The sequence below is a fragment of the Mucor mucedo genome, assembly GCF_025094135.1.
Source record: "Mucor mucedo strain NRRL 3635 chromosome Unknown EV154scaffold_180, whole genome shotgun sequence".
NCBI classification, from domain to species: domain Eukaryota; kingdom Fungi; phylum Mucoromycota; class Mucoromycetes; order Mucorales; family Mucoraceae; genus Mucor; species Mucor mucedo.
In genome coordinates this window covers 27,587-48,320 of record NW_026252464.1, presented here as the reverse complement: position 1 = coordinate 48,320, position 20,734 = coordinate 27,587, and the positions used below count along the sequence as shown (strand labels likewise).

Genomic DNA, 20,734 nt, shown 5'->3' with positions numbered 1-20,734 from the left:
TATTATTAGCATAGATGAATAATGTCTTTTTTTTTGATCTGATTTTTTTTTTCTCTCACATGGTAGATAGGATATAAAACGAGAAGCGTATTTAACGGAATCCCCCAAATGTTTATTCTTCATTCTTTTAATTGTTTTTGTATTTTCTATATATGATGTTTAATAACAATCAAACTGAGCCATCCGAGAATATTGATATTCCTTTGGGAAGAACTAATAGTAATTTACTGTACCAGGACGATTTTCTGCATTATGGTATGACGAAATCATAATTAAAAAGTGAATATAAGTATATATACATATATTTACCCAGAGTTTTAGATTCGGGATTGTTCAATATGCGAGAGACTGCAGATATTGATGAACTCATGAACGACTCCCGATTTATGGCGTATCTTGGCTGTGCTTCTTCTAGTTTACCAGAACAAAATACTATGGTACCCCTCGAAATAACGACCACGACATCTGCCACTATTCCTCTAAAGAAGAAGCGACAGGGCATGAAAAAAGCGAGCACGCTTCAACAAACTAAAATTGGTAAATGTGAACATCCGAAACATGTGATGTATCGACAGGAAAAATACACGCTGATGCCAGCTACAGCTACAGCTGATGAAACATCAGCCATGAAGACTGTGCCGCGCAGAGGAAGACCACCCAAAGGATCCAAACCTAGCGAAGTGGATGAAACGCTAGCTTTACCTGTCCATTATCCGATTGTTGAATTAACTGTACGACCTTTACCAAAACGGTTAGAAAGGGTGGTTGGAAAAAGCAATATTAAAGTATGTTTGACATGCTTAAAGCGATCAGATACAGATGAAGAATACATTAATTGTAATTTATATATTCCACCACAACAAATTCATAAAAAAAAGTTATAACTAATAAAAAAAAAGTTTTATTATTGTCCCTCTTCTTCTTGAGGTGAAATGATGCCTTGAAATTTTGTGATGGGATAATTGACTAGTCTATCTTGACCTTCTGCGGTACTGTTGTACGACATGGATCTTGTATTTTTATTGCATAATAATGATACCGTGGAGGATCTACCTGATGATGTAACACTATCATCCTCTTCATCCTCTTCCTCTTCCTCTTCTGCTTCTTGTGCCAACTCAGGAGGTTGAATCCATTCCCAAGGTACCACACAAGGAAACATGTTTCCCAGTTTAGCAGCTCGATTGATCCAGTACGGTATTGTCTTGTTATTTAATCGTTTCACAAACTCTTCTGTAAAATGGTTGCAATTCCGCGACAATAAATTGTATGATGTTCCTGTAAATTCATCGGATAGTGTCAACAAGAGTTCTTCTACTTCTTTTTCTGTCAATTCTGTTGTTCCCATATCTATTGTCTGTCTATTTTTTTTTTTTTTAAACCAGGATGAATAAAAAAAAGAGTACATTGTTTTAATCATAATATGCTTTACTTTAAAGAAAGCTCTGGTATTCCAACCCGTGGTTCGACAACAAAGACACCAGTAACATTAGGTACCTCATGACCACCAAAACAATACTCTTTGCCGCATATTTCTACACCTGAATGAAAGACACCTATACATCCCAATTAGTTAAAACCATGTGTACATGTTGCTGATGGAGGTTTTGTATTACCGAAACCGAGTGCATAATATCCAAATTGGGTAACGTAATTGGGTTGAATCTAGATTTCAATGGATTAAAAAAAAAAAAAAAAAAAAAAAAAAAGTGTTGCATTTTAAAACAAACGTCGTGTCGCTTTTGCTTACCATGTCGTATACATTGACATAGACTGGATTATAAATAAGAAAAATAAATAGATTAGATGCATACAAATCAATTCGTTCACACTCGATTACCATGATGTTTTGTTGTCGAAGTCTCTTGGGGTTCTTCTGAGGTTTTAAAAGCACTTGTTAAGTATTCAAGCATGGTCTAAAAGTAATCTATATTTGTCTATATGAAAATGAAAATAAAAAGGTGTTTTATTAAAAAAAAAAAGAAAAATAAATATATATACCAATGTCCAAAAAAAAACATTTGTACAACCTCAAAATAATAAAATGTGCCGGCGCTATTTAAGGTTTCTAAAATAGGATCATTCAAAACAGTTTATGTCTGTCATTTAGTGGGCTCATTTGATCATACCATTGTTGTTGGATTCTGTCTGATTTTAAGTACGGCCTTTTTTTTTTTCGCAAACCAGCTGTATTTACAGTTCTTTACAAGACAGAATGAACCAGATGTAAAAAGGATAAGTAAGTTTCAATATATACAGATATAATAAAAATGTATTTGTTTTTATTATAACATTTTAAAATAATGTATTTTAAAATGCCATGTCTAACACAAGAGAAGCCTCAATACGGGCAGTTGATAAGATAATCAAGGTGGGTTGCTAATTGTAATGAGAAATAATCATCGTCTATGTGTTTTTGTCATCAGGTGAGAAAGTCGTATATTTGATTTCCACTGGACATGTATGATATAGTTGGGTGATGACTGTTTGGGTGTTTATCTTGAAATAATCGCATGGTTTCGACTATATCAATCTAAAATTTGTTTTATTGTTCCTTAACCCCCTCGTCCCCCAAAGCAAAAAAAAGAAGGGTTATCTTTTTTTTTTTTACTCTGGGTGAAAAATAGTGCTTTAAAGGTTATGGCTTGATAATCGAACAAAAAAAAGGGACAAGTCTCTCCATTGTCGGATCCAATTAAATGACAGTAACCTTTAAAGCTTCCTATTTTTCATCGTTGTATCGGCTGGTCGAATTACCGCCTTGGAATTGATCAATGCTGTTGTATTGAAATTCCATATTGCGATTATCGGCATTTGAACCTAACACTTTTTTTTTTTTTTTGTTTAGCCAAAGAACCCAACCATCCACTCCCCCCAATTCAACTTACGTTCATGTATCTTCCTCGGCTTTCTACTATGGGAACTAAATGCGTTGTCTGGTATATCTATGCAGAATACAAAGAAAATAAGTCATCATAACAATAACAATGTTTGTAAACATACCGTATTTAGATTTTAAATACTCTACTGAAGCCAATAAATCATTCAAAATCTATCATTATCAATCTATAAGTATTCCTTTAAGTTCCAATTGATATCTATCTATCTTACCTCTTGTTGATTCTCAGTGACCTTCCTCAAGTATTGTACTTCATTGGCGGTAAAATCTAATTTGGATTCCAAATGACCTGCTTTTCCTTGTAATTGATTGATTGCATCTTGTACTCCAGTGTTGTGTTGAGAATGCATACCGCCACTACCACCAGCAGAAACCGAAGCAGAGTCGCTGACAGGTGAATTTTCTGATGCCAAAGAAGATGGATCGACCTCGTAATCAGGACTGTTGGAAGGTAAGATCTCCATGGCACTGGAGTATCTTATTTGGGGTATTAATCGATTCCTTGGCGGTTTTCTCCTGATCTTGTGTAGCCTATCGAATCCTGCTTTATTAAACCAAGGATGCTTAAAATCCCAACGCTGTGTTTGTACTTCGTTCGTATTGATTTCTTCGTCATTGTTATTTTCATTGATTTTATGGAAATCGTACACTATCATTCAATCCGTTTTTTTTTTAGTTTTTTATACTTCATAACATCAATATAAAAAAAACTCACTGTTAAGCTGCCTGACAAAACTAGACCAGTTACAATGTTTGAAATAGCGTGGTAAAACAGTCCTGGAGAATTCAGTATTGTTAAAAACGGTGAATTGGTCTCCTGAACCTGTCCATGTAATCAAGTCTTGAGTAGTTTCATCATCTACCATGCTAAATAATAAACGGTTGATTCAGTTTGTACAACTGGGAAGAAGAAGAAAAACTCACTTTACAGAAAGAAAAAGAAAGAGAGAAAGAAAAAAAAAAAAAAGAAACTTACGAAAATAGTTTAGATATGAAGGCTGCATTTCTTGTTGGCGTCACTCTAAAGAAACGCTCAACAAAACCGTGTTTGCTCTGTGACTTTTTCCCTGCTTGTTGGGTACGATGTCTTTGTGCCATCTCGTGTTAAAACTTCGTTTTGATCTTCTTTATTCTTTCTTCCACTAATTAATTCGTACTTTCTTTTTTTTTTAATCTGTTGGGGGTGGGTGTATAAGGTTTATAAAAAATAAATAAATAAAAAGTATCTCAGGCCAATACTCTTTTTGTCAAAAAAAAACAAGGAAAAAAAAGAAGTTGCATAGATTTTTTTTTTTTTTTTTTCCTAATCCAAATCATTGGCAAAAAAAAAAAACCGTGACTTAGTTTTAACGAGACCGTACATTCTTTTTTTTTTAAGATCCAGATTCCAGTCAAAATAGGCCTCTTTTTTTTACACATTGAAACAAGTACAAGTTCATAGAATATGATGGATCTTTTTTTTTTTGAAAAAAAAATTGATGAAACAGAAGTTATATTACACAAATAGACCCTGGGCACTGATAACACGCCCATAATTGAGTCCACACGGCGTTATGGAGTGATAATAGTAAAACATTGCCTGCACAAAATGCTTTAAACAGGTTTTTCTTGAGTGTCTATTTATTAGGCGTAATCTGAAATTGGATAACGGGAAGTTCCGCGAAGGTCTCACCCCCCACTGTATGCACCAAACAGTCTGTTAAATGGCAGTACTATTTATCTATTATAAAACAAACTTTTTTTTAATTATTTCAAATAGATAATTTAAATGATTAGATAAACAAGCAGTAGACAAAATTCTGATGTAAACTAGTTCGCGTTTATCGAATATTTTTATTCTAAATAAAGCAAAACATTGAGTCTAGCTTTTTTTATGTCATTTTATTTAGAATGTTCTAACTCGCATCGAAAAAACAGGTACAAATCTTGCAAGCATACCAACCGTATACATTATATTCTTTGCCAACAAAGCCTTCAAGTATAATCACAAGGCCATTGTAATAACACGATCATTTAACATCTTGTATACTAAGAGGATTGGATGAATTCCACCAAAAAAACAAATTTGCGTGCTTAAAAAAAAAATCCAAACGCTCGGGAAGTTTTTAACATGAGGCCTGCATTGAGATAAGGGACGTAACACATTCTAAATAGTGAAAAACAGATCACCATGGAAACCGACCCTCCTCCTCCTCCCCCCCCCCCAACGAATCACTATAGGAAACAGCACTTACTATAGAGTACAGTGCCCGAGACAAAGAAGAAAGTGATTACAATCAGCTCTATGGAATAGTGTCGCACAAATTTACGTGAACGCATGAGATAGTTCTCTTTCTAACACAGCCAGACTGTGTCTAATTGGATCTAACAATTTAAAGCATTCACAACCGAGATTTTTGAACAACAGCAAGGTTATTCAAGGTACCGCAACTTAACCATTATGCGAGTCAAGTTTATACTCTTTCAGAGGGTTGTAAAAAAAATTAAAAAAAAAAAAAACTTGCCATACGCCAAGGAGTTTATGAAAGGTCTTTTATAAGAGACTTACATCTTATGGAACACAACCGATGATATTTTCCAACGCTATACGTTGCTGTTATTGAACAGGTTTATTTTATTGTGGAAGAGGTGTGAAGACCAACCACTTGTTATTTTCTTGGATGCGTTGATGCTCTTATTCATGCTATAAATGTGACGTTTTTTTCAAACCTCTGTGGCTTTAATGCAGTTTTTGATTTCGCGTTATCTTTCAAGAAAGCATCCAGAATGATGACCTTTTTTTTTTTGCAAAGCTTTGAGTGACAATTGACACGAAATTAGGAGACCCTCTACGCTCCTTTTTTTTTTTTTTTGGTGGAGCAAACTACATTGAAAAGTTCAGAGACTGTAACAAAAATCAAAAAAGACTGCCAAAATGACAAGCGCCTTGTCCCATCTGTAAATTGAATTCTCTGCTCAATTAAACAAATACCAGTTTATTCGTCTTGTATGCTGTTCAAGAATATACGAGGAAAATGAGTGATGCTACATTGAACCTCAATGGTAATGAAAGTGACCCTTTCATTGAACAAATCAGTGTAGCGATGATAAAGCAAAAAGAAGCCGTGTTTCACCACCTCTAAAAAAAGTCAATTCAAAAAAGGAATGCAATAATTTTTTTTTGGGGGGAGGAGGCGGAGTAGGGTTAGCCTGTGTGACACCTAACCTTTCTAAATCCATCAACATGACGTAGAATCAAAATAATATAAGCTGAATCTGAGTCATGGCTACGTAGGTTTTTTTTTTCTCGTGAATGAGAGCATATAAAAGGACTTGGCTGGATTTAATTACACTTTCTTTATTTTTTTTATACTTTTTACATACTCTTACAAAAAAAAAAAAAAAAAAAAAACTATATAGAATGGCACTTTATTACGGCATTGTTTTTGCGATTTTAACCTTGGAGGTAATTAATGATTTATAAACAGTAATTAAAAATACACGATTTCTAATTGATATATGGATATAATAGATCATTGCATTCTTCTTATTTTTGGTATGTATCTAAAGAATAGGATTTTATTTGAAGAAAGAAAAAAAAACTTACATTTGTGTGTGTGTTTTTTAAAACAAAAATAGTTGCCTATTCCTACACGTTGGCAAAAACCTGTGTTCCGCTGGTTGGCTACCTCACCTGCTGTAAGTAAACAAAGCAGGAATCACAAAATGATGTCATCTCACCATATTTTTTGCAGGTTGCTCATGCTCAATACATTATGAAGGTGGTGTTTGCGTAAGTTTACATTTAAAAAAAAAATTATACGAAAAAACCCCTACTTAACACCAAAAAAAAAAAAAAAAAAAATTAGTTTCATATTCGTACTTTTCTTGGGTAAAAATAAAATTCATGCTAACGAAAAAAAAAAAAAAAACTAATTTAAATAATTTTTTTTTTAAACAAAAAAAGATGCTGTGAATACTCTCAAGGCATTTTATGAAGTGGTGAATGCTGAAGAAGATCATACGGCACCTACAATGGCCTCTACTGACTTTAGAGCTCAAGTAGGCCAAGCAGCTAAAAAGTTTTACGCACAAAGAAATTTATATCTCACTGGATTTACCATGTTGCTTTTACTGTAAGTCTTTTAACGTTTATGTGTGTGTGTGTGTGTGTGTGTGTGTATGTTTCTCTTGACCTGATATTTATACTTTTCTCTCTCTTTATTAGTATTTTGAACAAGATCAAGAATATGTCTCTTGATTATATTAAGCTTGAAGATGAATTAATTCAACTTGAAGGAGCTGTAAGTATAGAAAATGAAATGGGCGAGGGAATGGTACTTTTTTTTTTTTATTCATCCTCATGTATTATCTTAGACTTCAACCGATCCTGCTATCAGAAAAGCCAGTCATGATATTGATACTGCACCCATTGAAGCTCATGTTACAAAGCTTGAACCCGTTGAACAAGCAAATGAAAAGAAAAAGGACATTTAAAAAACGGGAAATCTATAAATAATAATAAAAAAAAAAAAAAAATTTAAAACAGGAACGTTACATTATTTAATACACGAAGGGTAATACCAAAAAAAGTAAGAAATGACGCATAGATGACTTGTGTGCACACAAACACAAATGAATATTTTTTAACAGACTAAAAACAAAGTCAATTTGATTTGACAAAACCTTGTGCAACATACAACGCGAGAGAAATAAAAATGTCTAAATATAGGCAATTTAAAATAAATAAAAAAACTTTATATAAAAAAACCGCCCCCTTCTTCTCAGATAAAAAAAAAAAAAAAACTTTCTTGGCGTTTCTTCTTCTTCTTCTTCTTTTATTATCACACACAAAAAAAATGACGGTAGAAGTGTTAATCGATACAAATTTTGAAGCACCTACTGAGTTTGGACCTCATCAAGAAGATATTGAAACCTTTATTGAAAACAATGATCAAGCAGGTTTAATAAGGGTAAACCCAAGCCATTTGAACATTCACCACGTTCTATTATTATACTGACACTTTAGTGAAATAGTCTTTTAGTCATATGGTGGATCATAGTACACATCCTGATGCAACACTCGTTGGTAATACATTTCCCTTCTCTCCTCATTATCCCGTAACTAAGCTCTCTCTCTTTATGATGTATCTCTATAGAAAATGGTATCCATGCACCCTCTTTGGAAGTACCTAAACATTGGCATCGTCGTAAACTCAGCGGATGGATCCATGCTCATCTTGCTCCTCAAGGGTTTAAAACTGCTGTAGCCAAAAAATACGGTAACTTTGTTATTATCCGTTCGGTTCGTTAAACATAACCTTTACACACACCCCCTTTCCCTTTATCTGACCATCTTCTTTTACAATCACATAGACGGGAGAATATCATTACGAAGAAATGCCTATTTACACACGTATTGGCATGCACTTACTCTTTGGTGGATATTACAGAGGCAAAGGTAACAGGATAAAAAAAAAAAAAAAAGAAAGAGTTGAAATGACAGCTAAATTAGGTTTTTGGTTATTTTAGTGGTAGGTTCGAGTGTGATGCATTCTCTCTTTTTAAAAGAAACTTTGCGTCAAGGACTTTATTTTACTCAACCCGAGTCGGTGAACCAAATCCCTAGTTTTGTCCAACATTACACGATTGAAATGGATAATTATGTGATTTCAAACATATCCGATTATACCAATTTCAATGAATTCTTTACCAGAGCTATTCTTCCCGAAAAGAGGCCCATTGCCCAACTTGAAGACGAGGTAAACAAAAGAAGAAAAAAAACGATTTTAGATATATATGCTTTTTTACTCCCATCATGCTTACAATTTTTTTTTTTTTTTTTTTTTTTTAAAAAAAACAACTAACAGAACATTATCGTGTCTTCTGCCGATAGTAGATTAAACGTATTTACTTCCATCGATGCTGCGACTGAATTATGGATCAAGGGAAAAAACTTTACGCTTGCTCATTTATTACAGGATGAAACCTTGGCTGAAGAATTAGAAGGTGGATCGATGGCTATTTTTCGTTTAGCTCCACAAGATTATCATCGATTCCATATTCCTACCAAGGGTACAATTCAAAGTGTGACACCCATTGCCGGTACTTACTACACAGGTAAAAAAAAAAAAAAAAACCAGAAGCTAACTCGATAGAATTCGTTCTTTATATATGTGCACATTGACTCACAGACGTGTTTTTTTTTTATTACAGTGAATCCATGTACTGTTAATGAAGAATTAGATGTATTTACAGACAATCATCGTAGTATTACCAAAGTGAAGAGCCATCACGGGTTTCACTATGGATTTGTCTCGATTGGAGCACTTCTTGTGGGATCCATTGTAATGACACACGCTGAACCCCAAAAGGAGTTGGAAAAGGGTCAAGAAATGGGTTACTTTCAATATGGTGGATCCACAGTGATTGTGGTCTTTCCAAAGGATACTGTCGCTTGGGATGAAGATTTATTAGACAATTCCAATAAGTCTATTGAAACCTTGGTGCAGATGGGAGAAAAGATTGGACGTTTTATTGTTTAATCATTGGGTAAATAAATATCCATGTACTTTTGAATGTCTTCCAATACGTTGGTTGCTATGTATATATTTTTTTTTTTTTTGGATGGTTAATGTTTGATAATCGAATTGTTCTTTTTTTTTTTTTTTTTTTTTTGTTACCTGGATGATCTTCGTCAAGTCCGAGATTCCGAAACAAGTTTAAAAAACGAGCCACTTCAGCAGCACAAGGTGATTTCACGTGTTGAAATATATCTTTTGGACAGTTCATGATAATACAATGGATCACTCGCAAGCATAGCACAATTAATCTCTCACATTGATCTCTAAAGAAAAAGAAAAATGTTATAAAAAATAGAGGTTATATATCTTTTTTTCCCCCCTAAACTTACTGTCGAATATGGGGTCCTTCTTTTTTATACTTTATAAAATCTCGCTTAATATCATCCAATACCAAATTTGTCTTTGTGAAAATTAATTTGTGAATTTCCACAATCATATCTTCAGATAATTTAGCACGCGCCATGGAAAGTAAAATCAACATACTTTTCAAGCGTAATTGGAACCACTAAAAAAAAACATAGTAAGTACAATCATTCTTCGCTTTTTTTCCCCTGTGGTCCTTACATTTTGCCATGTCCATGGACCTTGGGAAGAAGTAATCATGTCTGTTAGACGATGTACAACCAGAATTGAATGATCCGCATATCCTTCCATGACTTGATTTCCCATAAAGTTGGTTTCTAATACGGATACTGCACCCAGTACTAAATCCTGTGGCCTTTCCATCCAAAGTAAGTTTAAAAAGTGTGTGTCTTCCAATAGATAATTAAAGCTAGAAATAATAATAATTTTTTTTTTTTTTAGAGGACTAGGAAAAACATGGATCATACACTTACATTGGTCTATCATTGATGGAACCGATGGAATAAAATAATTCAATCATGGATTGAATAATTTGAGTGGATTCAACAGGCATTTTCTTTTCGGAGAGTAAGACGGAGAGTTCGATAGGAGAAACTTCATAAATTTCAGATAATTTCATAATTTGTGTCATTGATTTCGATTGAATATCAGGTACTTCCATCATCAGTAGATTGGACTTGTTTTGATGATGGAAAGGGAATAGAGCCAATATATGTGAGATATTCTTCAGAATCGAATTTTTGTCCATGATCAAATCATGGTACAAGTAACCTGATGCCACAGAGAATGTACTGGCTAAAGTATTGACCGTCCAAATGATGTTTTGTATCACCTCAAATAGTTTATCCTTGATGCAGATGGTTAAGCATAAATTCAAGACATCCATTAATAATCGGATGGTCCCATCCGCATAGTCGGATTTCACCAGGTATTTCGACATGTCGGATGCTAATAGGCTTAGATTCTGTTGGATCTCGGGTGTAGAGCATTGACTCGCGTTGGGTATAAATTGCTCTGAAAACAGTCCGGCAAAATATTTGACGCGTGAAGGTGTTAAACAAACATTGATGTTTTTTGTATTATTATGGTGTTGTACATTCCAAACATTAAATAGAGGTGTAAATAATACAGTGTACAGTGTGTTCTACTCTCATTTTTTTTTTTAAAAAAAAAGAAAAGTTAAATCATCCTCTTTTTTTTTTTTTTTTCTTGTTTATACTTTATTACGTTTTTCTCTGTCTCTGTCGGTTTGGATCTCATTCTAAACTGGGATTTTGCCTTGTTTTTCACTTGGGATGATTGAGTGGTGGTTGGTGGTCGTGTTCGTGGTGGTGGTGGTGGTGGTTGTGTTGAGGATAGGGATTGTGATGTCGCTGTGGATGGTGGTGGTGTCATGAATGCCAATGATGACAGTGTGTGTTTACTAGGAGGAAATTCATTGATCCTTGGCTGTTGTGAATAGAAAGAGTGCTTGGGGAATGGGCTTGGTCTTTTATGACTAGGTGCACTATGTTGTGAGGGTGGTGGTGGTAATAGTGGTCGTTTTTGACTGTCAATAGGATAATCTTTTACATTGGCCAACTCTTTCTTTAAACGTAATAATTCGAGGTCCTGAGAGAAGTATGTCAACAAACAAAAAGGGTCCTTCTTTATGTTGAAAATAGGTACCTTTTTGTGAATGATATCTTTGGCTTCTGCCAATTCTTTTTTATGGCGTTCGTCAGCATGGCTAGCCGTTTGTAATTTTAGTCGCTGCAACTGAAATTTCAAGTCTTCTATTGTTCCTTCCTCCTATTAAAATTAAATTAAGAAAAGATTGAAACAAGTAGGGGGGTTTTTTTTTATATCCAGTTACTTGTGAATAAGAGGGTCGGGGCTGAGTTGTTTGTTCTGTTGACGGCGTGTCAGGTACAAGTGTTGATTGACCCTTGACAGGAATGGGCGACGTTCTTGTTCTTGTTGCTGTTGCTGTTGCTTGTTGAGTCTGTGTTTGTTGTGAGCTAAGGTATAACTCTTCTTCTATTTGCAAAGCAATGATATCTGCTGGTTCCAAATCGAACTCATCAAAATCGTCCACTTCCATGTGATCGTCCATTTTAAAATGACTATTTAATAAAATAAAAAAAAAAAAAAAAAAAAAGAAAGCGCGTGTGACGTCAAAATTGGTGTTCGGGTGGGTTTAGAATCCATATTTTATGTTGGAAATAATTTATTCTCTCTTTCCTTTGTACTACTTTTTTTTTTTTTTGTTTGTCGTTTTGCACACAAGGACTCAATCGACATTTGTGAGAAAATTAAAGACCAAGCTAGAATAGTGAATGAGTTTAAAGCAGTAAGTGAACTGGGACAATTAAAGAAACAAAGCAAACTTATTGATTGTAAAAAAATAGAGAGTAATGGTAAAAAGCAAAAAAAAAAAAAAGCAAAAGAGAGAATTGTGTATCAGTAACAAGGAAATAGATATTTAAACACGGTCTATTTATAGAATGAATATACACAAGATATAAAGATTATCTGTCAGAACAGTATTATGAAGGGCAGTCTGAGGGCGTCAGAAGGTCATCCTTGGAGAAATTGGAAGATTCGTGTAGTTGCAGTGGATCATCATCGAGAAAGAAAGGGCAAATTAACCTACCTATTAGACCACGTTGAATACATTTTACATCCGACCTTTGAGAACCCACGACGAGGTAAAAAGATACAAAAAAAAAAAAATTTATTGTGAGTGCATGTAACCCCTAAAAAATAGCAAGAGAACAGTCTTCAACAAGGAGCCTTATTTATTACAAGAAAAGGGCTGGGGTGAATTCGATATGAGAGTTGTCTTGTTCTTCACAAACAATTTGGCTGAACCAGAAAATATATATTTTGATTTACATTTTAGAGAGCCTACTTATACCATTATGCATAAAATTCATTTTCCTAATCCTTCTCCCGAACTGATCCATTTGTTGTCCATTGAATTACCTTCCAGTGATATCCTCATCAACCATAATGATCATATAAAAAAGCGTCGTACAAGTCCCTCCTTGACTACCAACAACACATCCAAAAAGATCAAGACACCACCTACTATGCCTTCACCTGCTCAATTCAGTGATGGTCCTCTTACACCTTCCTCTTATCACAACAAATACCCTTCTTCACCCGCCGCATTCAATCCACAATCCTTCGATACAGACCTTTTTACTCATTCCTTTGATTCCAATCATCATGATCTCTTTCGAGCTGTCCATGGTTACAAACACACAACCGACGATGGTCACATCATTGATGATATCTATGCCGAAAAGGACCTGGAAAATGCCAATCCGATACATACCAAGCATTTAGAAGACAATGTCAGGATAGCATGGGGGATACCAGAAGGTCTGGATATGCTCGAATTGGCGAAAAGGCTTTGTGCTGGCTCTTCTGAACAGACAGAGGAAATTGAAGCCTTGATCAAGGCACACAAGAAAGACGGTATCCAACTGCAAGAGAACGAAGGTAATTTATATATATATATATCTAACATTTAGTAAAGCATCTCACTAAATAAATAAAAAAACATCTAGATGAGTTTGTGGTGGATCTTTATTCGTTAGGCCCTGACTTGTTAAGTCAATTATGGGACTATACTGAAAAGAAAAAGATGAGTTCTTCTCGGACAGTTTTATCTCCCTTTTCACTAGTTCAAGCAAATACAATGATGATTGAAGACGAATGATAATAATAAAAAAAAAAATTTATTATTTTTTTTTTTTATAAACCTACACGGAATAACACTTGCTTTCCTTTCTTTCCCTTTTTCTTTCGATTACTGGTGTCTTCATCAAAATAATCTGATTCTAGGGCATTGTTATGACTGGATTCTCCCCATGCATTTGTATTATTCTTCTTGATCATCGCATTGATATCTGCTCTTCTACTCGAAGGACCAGCCGATGTGGGTAAAGCAGGAAATAAAGGCTCAAGGTCTACACTTTGCTGTGATGTCGTACCACTCCAAGGTGTCCTTGTCTGTTGTACCCCGTAATGTAAAGGAGGAGTCACAGCCCCTGCATCCACTGCTGCAGACGCCACTTTATCCCACACACCCGCCTTTTTCTTTTGTCCCGGAATAGGTCTTCTACCTTGACTAGTAGGAGGGGATTTCACAACCAACACACGTGGCGGTGATTCAATGGCAGGCGATGATGATGATGAAGAAGGGTTCTTTTTCTGGTTCCATGTACGGACCATTTCATTTTTCAAGGCTCGATTATCCACGAGGTCTTTTGCAGCATTCAACACTTTGGCAGTCATATCAGCATCTTCATGACAGAGTTCGTATACGCCATTGACATATGTCTCTGAGTCACTACTCAGACTTGTAAAGGCATTGGTCAATTGTCTGAATTTAACAATCTTCTCAAAACTCTGGAGGGTATTGGCGATACGATCTAACGCAGCTGCATGACGAGATACCATGCTTGAATCCGATTCATTGGCAGGAGAAGATCTTCCACTGTTGTTGGGATCTTCGCCCAAGGTAGGCCATTGTTCTTGCTGGGATAATTGAAGTGAACCCATTCTGTTTGAAAGAAAAGAGGAGGAGGAAGGAGAGGAAGATCCATTGATATCTGGGAAATCTTCAGCGGATAAGTTAAGAGGTGGACGACGTGAGTTCGATGGTCTCGTGTTGTTTCTTTGTTGCGCGTAATTTATATTGACATCCACACGACGTGCTTCACTTTGTTTAGCTCGTTGTTGACGAGAGATACCGTTACCATGTTCATCCACTTCATGTGCTTTTAAATCAATATCAGAATCAAATACAACAAATTTATTGTCCAAACATTCCTTGTATTGACAGAGATAATGTTCCTTTTTAAAATGTTTCTCCAGGTTATCATAGTTGGCATAGTATTGACTTTGAATTCCCTTTCTCACGCACAAGTGACATTGTTCATGTTTATCGCGACAATGTTCAAATAATTCATCGGCACCATAAAAGCGTGTCTGACAAAAGACACATTCGGGATGACCTGTGAATCCTGTCTCATCCTCCTTATTGAAAGAAGCATCACCGACCAGACGATGCTTTTGTAACTGTTCGTTGGTGTATAACGTATGTTCGTGAGCAAAGATCTTTTTATGACGTATACATAAATCACAACAGGATCGTTGATGACAGGTCTTGACATGGCGCTTTAATTCACCCCAATTCTCAAAGGCTTCTTCACAATCGTCCTGGGGACAATTGTATTGTAAAAGTACCATCGTGTCCTTGTACATGGCTTCGGTTTCGAATCGAATACCATATTTACTGTCATAAAATGGTGTATCCTCTCGTGTATACGCTTCATAGCTCTTTTCACTGTCTGTTGTGAACACGACTTTTTTAGCTTCTGCCTAATATTTTCATGTTAAAATATAAACTTCTTTATCCTTCCTCTCTTTTTTTTTTTTTTTTACCTTGCAGTAAGCACAATTCTTGGTGTTGTAGAGTACTCTTAAACGAAGTGTACACAAGTGACAAGTACGATGATCGCATGGTGCAACGGCATAGTAATCAATGGGACGAGCACAGATAAAGCAACCTTCTGCATCCTCGTCTTCCTCTTCCTCTTCTTCTTTGACCACTTTTTTAAACCCTTTTAACGGTACTTTCACCTGCTTTTTATCATCCTCCTTCTTTTTCGAAGGTTTCTTAAGAGTACTTTTTTTTTCTACATTCTTCTTTTGAGGCTGCTGCTTTTGTTGCTTGGTGTCGTTTGAGTTACCTTTTTTTTTAGTAGTAGTATCTTCAGCAGAACTGCTGCTCGACGCGTCAGGTTTCTTGTTCTTTGAACGACGATAATTACGTTTTTTGTTGGTCTCTGAAGAGGATGAAGGAGCTGCTGAACTACCTGGTTCCATTCTGATCTTTTTGTTTTTTTTTTTCTAATCAATAATAAAAAAAAAAAAAAAAAACGAAAAATGAAAGTGCTTTTTATATATATAAATATATTTTTAAACCGCAGTTAAACCAATGGATGATCAGTGGTGTTTCGGGAGGTTATTTACCCGCTTGACAGCTTTTTCTTTTTCGGATGGGTTGATCCAAACGGTGGTGGTGTGATTTAGCTCCCCCTATTCCCTAATGTGTTTCACACATAATGAGACGCATAATCACAATGAACGAGCTGTTTATTGTCAGCTACTACTACTCGATTAAGTTGATCAGGTGACCCAATGCTTTCTACATCACTGTCACACTGCCATTGACAAAATGAAATACTAGACTAAGCTCAAAAAGAAGCTAGACGACCCCCAAATCATGAAGAACAACAATCAAAAAAGAAAAAAAGAGACACACACACACAATATATTTAGATGAGCATGTATTTTTGGGGTCCCGTTCATTTCTAAATCTTTTTTTTTTTGAGAAAATGCAGTTTTTAGAGGAAAAGAATGCTTTTGTGATATACAACATACATTTTGTTTTTTTTCTTTTTTTTTTTTTTTTTACTTACACGAAAATAAAACACGGCAGATAAAAAAAAAAAGTCGCATTGGACAAATAGAAAAGCTGGTAAAAAAAAAAAAAAAAAAAAAAAAAATAGTGGGTGTCCTCGTGGAACCCACCGCAAAATTTTTCCTTTTTCCTCCCTCCTTTGACTTTATATTTTTTTTTTTTTTCTCTTGCTTAAAAAAAAAAAAAAAAATTCAAAAAATAGAAGAAAAAATGTCCAACACAACCTCAGAATACCCAGATGATGTTGTCAATAAACAAGACCAAGATGTGAATTTGCAAGAAGAAGATCAACTTACACTTCGCGCTCTTGTTTCTACTAAAGAGGCAGGTGTCATTATTGGTAAGGGAGGTAAGAATGTCGCCGAGTTAAGGGAATCTACTGGTGTCAAAGCAGGTGTTTCAAAAGTGGTTCAAGGCGTTCATGATCGTGTTTTGACTGTCAGTGGTACATTAGAAGGTGTCGCAAAGGTAAAAAAAGAAAGAAAAAAATTACATGATGATGATGATGATGATGAAAAAAAAAAAATTTAACATTAATATATTATTAGGCTTACTCTTTAATTGCCCGCACCATGTTAGAAAACCCTATATCTACTACCGCTACCACGACAACGACTACCACTACCACTAATAACGCCAGTACTACATCACCTACACCTGCCAACACAATTAATCCTGTAGTTACGTTGCGTTTATTGATTTCACATAATTTAATGGGGACTGTGATTGGTCGTCAAGGAGCAAAGATTAAGCACATCCAAGATATCTCTGGTGTACGCATGACAGCTTCCAAAGCATTATTACCTCAAAGTACTGAACGAGTGGTTGAGGTTCGTGGTACAGTCAGTGCTATTCAACAAGCTGTTGCTGAAATCGGACAATGTCTGATTGAAGACAAAGATAGAGCCTATGGCACAATTTTGTATAATCCATCCAAAGTCACTACCACTGCAAATGCTGCTGGTTCAACATCATCTATCTCCACACCCAATGATTTGAATCATAACAACTCAAGTAACAACAATCATAGACGTTCTTCTATTACACGTACAGGTAATGGATCCGATTTCAGTACCAGTGTGGATTATAATGGACGTCGTGCTTCTTTCAACAACAACAACAACAATAATAATAATAATTCCGATGTTCGTACCCAACACATTTCAATTCCTTCTGATATGGTTGGTTGTATCATCGGTAAAGGCGGTTCCAAAATCTCTGAGATTCGTCAATTATCAGGTTCGCATATATCCATTGCTAAAGTACCTCATGATGAATCGGGTGAGAGAATGTTTACCATTCAAGGTACTTCCGAATCAAATGAACGCGCTCTTTACTTGCTCTATGGTCAACTTGAAAATGAAAAAGAACGTCGTCTTCGTGGTGTTATGCAAGAAGATCCCTTGTTAGAAGATGCTTAAAAAAAAAAATAGGCATCTACTAATCTTTTACTCAACTCTCTTTTGTACCATTTTCTTCTCTTTCTCTCTCTTTCTCTCACAAACACACACCTTATTAAAAACACCTTTTTTTTTTTATATTTATACATATATATTATTACATCTATTTTTATTATACAATATTTTGTGGTAATTCATCTTTTGCTACTGCATAGTCAATCCATGTCATGTAACGAGAAGAAGACACTGACACAACAGTGTCTTGTCCAGGTAAAAACATGGATCGAAGACTACGTCTCATTGCTTGTGTATCCATCGTAAAAGAAGGACCTCGACTCACACCACTGTAGCGAAGATCCCAAAAATTCAATTTGGGTGCACCTTGACCTCCACAACACACCATATATCCATTCTCATGCATATCAGGCTTGATAAATCGAGATAACGTCTCTTGTTCAAATTGTCCAAATTTCAATTTAACTCCATCGAATCCAGGTACTCGTTGATCATAAATTAAGAATTGATCCGTTCGATTCGTTGTACTAAAAGTATACGTAAAAAAAGAGAAAAAAAAAAAATTGGTTGGTGTTCAATCCCTTCGCTTTCATATATATATATATTTTTTTTTTTATAGCAGTTTTTTTTTTTTTTTACGTGATCAACATGATGTTGGGGTTGGCTTTGCTTTGATTGATTTGACTAACGCGTTGTTGTAACCTTAATTCTCGAATGGTACTGTTCGATTGGATATCAAACAAAACTAAGCGTTCATCCGATCCACCCGAGAACAAAACGTTTCGAAACTTGTCATAATGAAGGGAATACACTGCTGACGTATGTTTAATATTTAAACGATGTACACCTGTTTCCAAAAAATTATCAAGAGGTGATTCTCGCTTTAAACCCCACAGATACTAAAAAATTTAAGGACGAGTTAAATTCGTTTTCCTCTGTCCCCCATTTGAATCCTATTTTTTTTTTTTTACCACGCTTTTATCATAACCACCCGTAACAATACTACATGCTTCTGAGTAACTCGAACTATAAGTGCCTGTATCCATAGAAGCAATCACGGATACACCATTCTCATGAGGTGTTCCTCTGAGTGTCTGAATCCTACCTTCCACATTTGTCTTTGTCACATTACAAATATGAATCAATTTCACAGGCTCCAAAAGTTTGGATGAAGGACAAAAGGCTAAAGTAGAGGGTGTAGCCCAACAAATATCATCAATCCAACTATCATACAAATGATCTTTTCCAATTGTCTTGATCTTTTTACGATCGACCGAATTCCAAAACTGTAATTCACCATCCAAGGATGTAGCAATCATCAATTCACTCATACCACGATCCATATGACGATCTGCGATATTGTAAAGTAAAGATCGTGGCTTTTTGGCAGACATAATCTCTTGTTGGTTACGACGTAAAGCGTACACATCCATTCTATCACTTGTTCCAAACTTAAATTCTACATTCATTCTTCTAGGTCGGGATGGTGCGATTGACTAATAATAATAAAAGAGGGGCTAAGCAAACACACATACATACACACACACACAAAAAATAAAACTTACGAATTTAGGACGAGGTGGAATAATAGGTGGAATAGGAGATCGCGCCGTCTTGAGTCTCTTTTCAACCACAGGCAGTAATTCTTCATCACTATCATCTTCAATCGTAATTCTACGTTTAGGTCGAGTATTTTCTTCAAACGGAGCAGATCGTTTTGCCAATTGTGGGGGTTCCTTCACAATAGTATGGCTAGGTATAGGGGGTATAGCGCTCGCTTCTACAAGTAAACTAGCATGATGTCCAACCAATCGAGTTGTTTTTTTGATTTCCTTGTTGATATTTTTCACTTTATCAAGATATCGGTTTTGCTTCGATTGTTGTCGTTGAAGCTAAATGTCATCCCAAAAAAATATCAGAAAAAAAAAAACTCTCTCTCTCTCTTACTATCAGCATTAGTATGTGTCTCTGCACACACTGTATAACGTACCTTTAATATCAAGGAATTGATGGTTTTTTGTGAAGAAGTGTTTACGTGTAACAATTGTAAATCATCCTCACTGCTGCTACTGCTGCTACTGCTACTACTGCTATCACTGCTATCGCTACTGTGAATACTACGATCACTATCCTCGTCAGGATCCTCGCTCTGTCTTCTTCGTGTTGAACTCGTAGACCGCGCAGTCGTTTCTTTAAGAGAAGAAAAAAAAAATTATTAGCCTCTCGTACATACACTCGAAAGGGTTTTACTCTTGTTTTTTTTTTACCTAATGTTTCTACTGTGGGTTCTAATTTTAAGGTGGAAGCAGAAAATAAAGAACGAGGCAATAAGGAATCTTTGTTCATGTAATAAAAAGAAGAGAGGACGATCGATGAGAACAAAAGTTGATAATAATAAATAAATAAAGAGGACAAAGAAAATATTTTTGTTGGGTTCCAGGTTTAAAAAAAAAAAAAAAAAAAAAAAGCTTGAGATTGGACGAATCAAAATGAAAGATATATTTTAGCTTACCTTTTTTAGACAAAAAATGGGTTTCTCATAAGGGTTACTTTTCATCATGAATCAGGCAGAAAGTATGGGATAGGCAAATAAAGTATTCTGAGGTGGGACGCTTGGATGTTTATGAAATTACGTTATAATTATGTTCTTTTAAAATCTCAAAGGGCGATCAAGAGCTTGCCCAAGTATTTAACATGCCATAATCTCCCGAAAATTTTAAATCAGCACCCTCCCCTCACAAGCAAAAAGACTCAAAACACTTTGGATCAAAACTAAAGAGCAAATGATATCTTCTTAGCTTAAAAGCAGTTTGGTGAAAACAAAGTAACCGAACAGTAAAATGTGTATTGCCAATTGTTAATCTTTATCATTTAAGCATGCTATGAAGGAATGGCCTGTATCATGTGTAGATATGGATTAATAAAACGGCATTTTTTTAGGCTCACAAAGTTTATCACCGTCTGTCCCTTATGTGAAGTCTGGCAGGGTGGTAAATAGGCAGAACTCTCCTAC

General features: G+C 35.3%; 10 protein-coding genes across 10 annotated transcripts; 5 read left to right on the top strand and 5 right to left on the bottom strand.

Moving 5' to 3' along the window:
• Window positions 1-155: 155 nt before the first annotated feature.
• On the top strand, window positions 156-884 carry EV154DRAFT_487325 (uncharacterized protein; the record flags this gene model as incomplete). The annotated part of the gene is made up of 2 exons (XM_051598971.1): window positions 156-255; window positions 316-884. 2 exons carry the CDS (start codon window positions 156-158, stop codon window positions 882-884), a joined length of 669 nt encoding a protein of 222 aa, XP_051451608.1.
• On the bottom strand, window positions 883-1,953 carry EV154DRAFT_528382 (PPPDE putative peptidase domain-containing protein). Its single transcript, XM_051603578.1, has 5 exons — window positions 1,841-1,953; window positions 1,751-1,773; window positions 1,617-1,665; window positions 1,433-1,556; window positions 883-1,361 (listed from the first exon to the last, which is right to left on the bottom strand). The coding sequence occupies exons 1-5, from the start codon at window positions 1,911-1,913 to the stop codon at window positions 905-907; spliced, it is 726 nt and encodes a 241-aa protein (XP_051451607.1). The 5' UTR covers window positions 1,914-1,953; the 3' UTR covers window positions 883-904.
• Window positions 1,954-2,923: 970 nt separating this feature from the next.
• On the bottom strand, window positions 2,924-3,765 carry EV154DRAFT_430958 (HSF-type DNA-binding-domain-containing protein; the record flags this gene model as incomplete). Its single annotated transcript, XM_051596573.1, has 3 exons — window positions 2,924-3,052; window positions 3,112-3,548; window positions 3,615-3,765. 3 exons carry the CDS (start codon window positions 3,763-3,765, stop codon window positions 2,924-2,926), a joined length of 717 nt encoding a protein of 238 aa, XP_051451606.1.
• Window positions 3,766-6,275: 2,510 nt separating this feature from the next.
• Window positions 6,276-7,383, top strand: EV154DRAFT_546110 (B-cell receptor-associated protein 31-like-domain-containing protein). The gene is made up of 8 exons (XM_051604685.1): window positions 6,276-6,344; window positions 6,411-6,434; window positions 6,518-6,577; window positions 6,634-6,671; window positions 6,748-6,770; window positions 6,846-7,014; window positions 7,107-7,182; window positions 7,256-7,383. The coding sequence occupies exons 1-8, from the start codon at window positions 6,300-6,302 to the stop codon at window positions 7,373-7,375; spliced, it is 555 nt and encodes a 184-aa protein (XP_051451605.1). The 5' UTR covers window positions 6,276-6,299; the 3' UTR covers window positions 7,376-7,383.
• A 285-nt stretch (window positions 7,384-7,668) lies between these two features.
• Window positions 7,669-9,455, top strand: EV154DRAFT_528379 (phosphatidylserine decarboxylase-domain-containing protein). Its single transcript, XM_051603577.1, has 7 exons — window positions 7,669-7,851; window positions 7,916-7,967; window positions 8,038-8,183; window positions 8,255-8,339; window positions 8,411-8,640; window positions 8,749-8,998; window positions 9,095-9,455. Exons 1-7 carry the CDS (start codon window positions 7,738-7,740, stop codon window positions 9,421-9,423), a joined length of 1,206 nt encoding a protein of 401 aa, XP_051451604.1. The 5' UTR covers window positions 7,669-7,737; the 3' UTR covers window positions 9,424-9,455.
• Window positions 9,456-9,787: 332 nt separating this feature from the next.
• EV154DRAFT_570227 (uncharacterized protein) lies at window positions 9,788-11,920 on the bottom strand (the record flags this gene model as incomplete). Its single annotated transcript, XM_051606189.1, has 6 exons — window positions 9,788-9,967; window positions 10,027-10,234; window positions 10,299-10,969; window positions 11,053-11,436; window positions 11,494-11,616; window positions 11,681-11,920. The coding sequence occupies 6 exons, from the start codon at window positions 11,918-11,920 to the stop codon at window positions 9,788-9,790; spliced, it is 1,806 nt and encodes a 601-aa protein (XP_051451603.1).
• Window positions 11,921-12,492: 572 nt separating this feature from the next.
• Window positions 12,493-13,644, top strand: EV154DRAFT_528370 (uncharacterized protein). The gene is made up of 2 exons (XM_051603576.1): window positions 12,493-13,314; window positions 13,383-13,644. Exons 1-2 carry the CDS (start codon window positions 12,639-12,641, stop codon window positions 13,532-13,534), a joined length of 828 nt encoding a protein of 275 aa, XP_051451602.1. The 5' UTR covers window positions 12,493-12,638; the 3' UTR covers window positions 13,535-13,644.
• EV154DRAFT_556287 (uncharacterized protein) lies at window positions 13,485-15,734 on the bottom strand. Its single transcript, XM_051605338.1, has 2 exons — window positions 15,265-15,734; window positions 13,485-15,201 (listed from the first exon to the last, which is right to left on the bottom strand). The coding sequence occupies exons 1-2, from the start codon at window positions 15,706-15,708 to the stop codon at window positions 13,570-13,572; spliced, it is 2,076 nt and encodes a 691-aa protein (XP_051451601.1). The 5' UTR covers window positions 15,709-15,734; the 3' UTR covers window positions 13,485-13,569.
• A 704-nt stretch (window positions 15,735-16,438) lies between these two features.
• EV154DRAFT_546107 (uncharacterized protein) lies at window positions 16,439-17,866 on the top strand. Its single transcript, XM_051604684.1, has 2 exons — window positions 16,439-16,774; window positions 16,855-17,866. Exons 1-2 carry the CDS (start codon window positions 16,517-16,519, stop codon window positions 17,725-17,727), a joined length of 1,131 nt encoding a protein of 376 aa, XP_051451600.1. The 5' UTR covers window positions 16,439-16,516; the 3' UTR covers window positions 17,728-17,866.
• Window positions 17,867-19,547, bottom strand: EV154DRAFT_528365 (WD40-repeat-containing domain protein). The gene is made up of 4 exons (XM_051603575.1): window positions 19,287-19,547; window positions 18,693-19,217; window positions 18,361-18,620; window positions 17,867-18,248 (listed from the first exon to the last, which is right to left on the bottom strand). Exons 2-4 carry the CDS (start codon window positions 19,188-19,190, stop codon window positions 17,879-17,881), a joined length of 1,128 nt encoding a protein of 375 aa, XP_051451599.1. The 5' UTR covers window positions 19,191-19,217; window positions 19,287-19,547; the 3' UTR covers window positions 17,867-17,878.
• Between the last annotated feature and the right edge of the window lie 1,187 nt (window positions 19,548-20,734).